The sequence below is a fragment of the Triticum urartu genome, chromosome 5 (genome assembly GCF_003073215.2).
Source record: "Triticum urartu cultivar G1812 chromosome 5, Tu2.1, whole genome shotgun sequence".
NCBI classification, from domain to species: Eukaryota; Viridiplantae; Streptophyta; class Magnoliopsida; order Poales; family Poaceae; genus Triticum; species Triticum urartu.
In genome coordinates, this window is record NC_053026.1 from 619,150,010 (window position 1) to 619,153,293 (window position 3,284).

General features: G+C 58.3%; 1 protein-coding gene across 1 annotated transcript; it reads right to left on the reverse strand.

Annotated features, from left to right (window-relative positions):
* Positions 1 to 287: 287 nt before the first annotated feature.
* Positions 288 to 2,741, reverse strand: LOC125511305. Its single transcript, XM_048676638.1, has 2 exons — positions 1,895 to 2,741; positions 288 to 767 (listed from the first exon to the last, which is right to left on the reverse strand). The coding sequence occupies exons 1-2, from the start codon at positions 2,470 to 2,472 to the stop codon at positions 608 to 610; spliced, it is 738 nt and encodes a 245-aa protein (XP_048532595.1). The 5' UTR covers positions 2,473 to 2,741; the 3' UTR covers positions 288 to 607.
* Positions 2,742 to 3,284: the final 543 nt, after the last annotated feature.

Below are 3,284 nucleotides of genomic sequence, written 5' to 3' on the forward strand. Positions count from 1 at the left end.
ATGAGAGAGACCACATGCCTGAATACCACGGCACAATGTGCACTCACCGTGGTGAAGGTGCTTGGAGCGGAGTACCTTATGAAACCAACTGTCGAGGACACGGAAAGGTTGATGGCAATAGGGCGGCGAGAGACAGATGCCGTTTAGATGCCATTGATACTGAAATCCGTCTTGACATATGGGCTGAGAATGGAGGATTGGGTGGTCCGGGCAGTGATCAGGAAGTATAGGGAGGGTTTTAAGGGTTGGATTGTACATGCCCAGACAAAGTTGCGCACTGAACCAGGTAAATAAAAAGCATGCCTCTCCGTTGCATTTGATCCTGCCCGGGAATGCCATAGCATATTTGTTCTATGCTGTACAGACAAATTAGTTGTCGAGATACATGGAGTCCATGCCACTCCTACACCGCACTCATAGCACAAACTAAACAACCAGACAGTATTGCGTTGCGTGTGAAGTACGTACGTACGTATGTACAGAACCGCAGAAACGCGCGTGCACATTCAACAGTAGTTTGGTACGTAGATCTGCCTTGCTTTTCTCCGAGGCGGATGCCGTTTAGAAGAGCTCACCATGGTTCACCTAACAAGAAAGATAAAGGTGTTCAGACTCTGTCCGCGGCAGCGGAGTGGTCCGCCGCCGTCAGCATCGCCGACAGCTCGCCGGACGTCGCGGCGGCGGGGTCCTGCCGCCGCCGGCTCGACTTGCGCCACCGCCGGTCCCACGGCAGCGGCCAGCACCTGACCGTGTCGCCGTCTCTCTCCCTGCACCACCACCAAACGCAACGCACAAACATTAGAGTTAAGAAGACTCTGTCAGTCTGTTTGGCATCGCACTGACTATTTTTTTTTACTACCAAGAAAGCAAACCATGATGAAAGTGCAGATTTTCTCCACGCGAAAGGAGATTTACGCTGGATTCGCATATTAGATTTTCTTCCTTAGCACGATCAGATATTCTTCTAATTAAGTACCGCTCTCTTCGATTCATAGTAAGGAGCTGTTCGGCAGTCCACCCGCTGCGTGGAATTTATTCCAGGATCTGTGAAGTACCTGTTCGCTCGCTCTGCAGTTTTTAACCGGAACTCCAGCTCCGGGAGCGGCCTCGTGGAGCGGAGGGACTCCGAACAGGCCCTAAGTGTCACAGTTTTAGTTAAGGGAGTAGTAATCAGATTGCACTGCGCAACACGACACTTGCAAGCTGCAAACTGCACCCGGCAGGCAGGCCACGCTCATGTGGTTGGCTGGCTGTCTCACCATCAGCTAGCGGTGCCTTGGCAAGTCACTTTCAAATGGTTTCTCTATCGGCTAGCTCCTATGTTGCCCAGATGTATGGGTATGATCGATCAAGCTAATTAACTAGCTAGCTGCAAACGCCTCACAGCTGCAACTAATACTCCAGGATATAATTTTCAGTCGGCGAGCGGAACAATCAGCAGCACCAGTGGCCTCGACTATGCACCATGGCTGACGTGCCCGGCATCTATCTACCCACACATTCGCCTCGGGAATTGTCGTGCCGTGCCGGCCCTCATTTGGCCGGCCAGCTGCTCTGTTCCGGTCAACACTGAAACAGAGAGCACGATGTGCTTGCTTCTTTGTTCCTATGCATGACTAGGTGCACCATCTAATCGATCCAGTGACCAGTGGTAATGATTATCTATCCACGACTGGGCAAACGAGAGCACGACGGATGATTTGCAGGCCAACCTTAATTAATCATCGAGAATTCGAGATTGGTATGGATGAGTTTGCTTGTGCGCGCGCATGTGCATGTTTGGATGAATTTCTTCTTCCTGCCGTGCTCTGGCGGCAATTGACCGAACGAGAGTTCCGTGGCATGAAATGGAATGTCTAGGGAAGTAGTACGTGCTCTGTGGCCAGTGAATTACCTCTTGTTGCAGTCGTCGGGGGCGACGGCGCTGGCGGCCCGGCCGGAGGTGGAGAAGGAGGGGGTGCGGGCGGGGCGCGGCGCGGTGAAGCTGCGGGTGAAGGAGCGCGGCATGTAGAAGTTGAGCAGGACGCCGTCGCTGCTGCTGCGGAGGCCGCTCCTGCTCCCGCCCCCGCTGCCGCCGTCCCCGCGCCGCCTCGCGGAGGCGGAGCCCTTCCTCTCCGTCGCCCTCGCCGGCTGCTGCTGCGGCTGCGGCTCGGCCTGCCCGCCGGACTCGGCCAGACCCAAGGGGCTCGGGCTCGGGCTCGCCTCTTTCCTCTCGACCGGCAAGGGCAAGGGCGGCACGCATCCGTTGGCCCCGGGCGCGGCGGTCTTGTCGACGAGGTCGGTGAGGGATAGCTCGTAGTCGGCCTCGGGGAGGTCGCGCAGCATGCCGAGCATCTCGTCCCGCCTCCGCGCGATCTCCCGCGCCCTGGCCGACGCCCCCGCCCCGTCCGCCGCCACGGGGCTCATCCCCGGCACCCACAGCCTCGCCGCGCCCGGGAGCGGCGCCGCACGCTCCGAGCCCGCCTGCAGCATGGCGCCCAGCAGTTGTGGGTGGGCGCGCGCGTCGTCGACGTCGACTCGGCTACGAGGCTGACGCGACGGCGCAAGGAGGGGAGGGGGAGGTGGCTGTGGTGGTGGTGGAGAGCGCGACGGCTGATTTGGTACTTGAGGAGGAGGGAGGCCGGCCGGGGAGGAGGGAAAGGCGGTGCGCGTGGAGACGAGGACGCGCGTACGCGTATGGATCCGGGCCACAGGGGCGGGCTCGTGATCTGCCGATGGTGACCGCGCCGGATACGCTGGGATCTATCTGCTAGAAGGCGAAGGTGTCAGCTTTGCTACGAGCTGTGGCTCCGGCCTGCTCGGTGAAAGTGAAAGCGAAGGCATCTGGGTGCGCTGTGTGCCTTGGGTTGCAAGCATGGAAGTCTTTGCGCTCTAGAAGCAACGGCGAGCAAAGTCCAAAAGCAAAGCGCCCGGTCGGTCATCTGAGAAGAAGCTCCCAAGGCTGCATGCACTCACTCGGAGCATCTGATACGCGTCCTCTATAGCCACATCGCACGCGTGAACAGTGACTTGTCATGCCTCAGATGTTCTCTTCCACAACCAGCTTGGGTCGCGGCGTGGTCTTCGGCGGTCGGTTCTTCCCGGCGTGTCCGAGGTGCTCTTCCGTAGTTGCTTGGAAGTCGGAGCTGCGTTGGAGCGAGTTCAGGTGGTGACGATGACAGGCATTCGGTGGTCTTTTGTAGAGGGCACGCTCGGCGCAAGTCCTGCATATTTCCCTTGTGTTGCTCGTCGTCAAAGTCGGAGCAGTCGGTTGCTTGCGCGTGTGGCCATCCGTTGGCATGTGC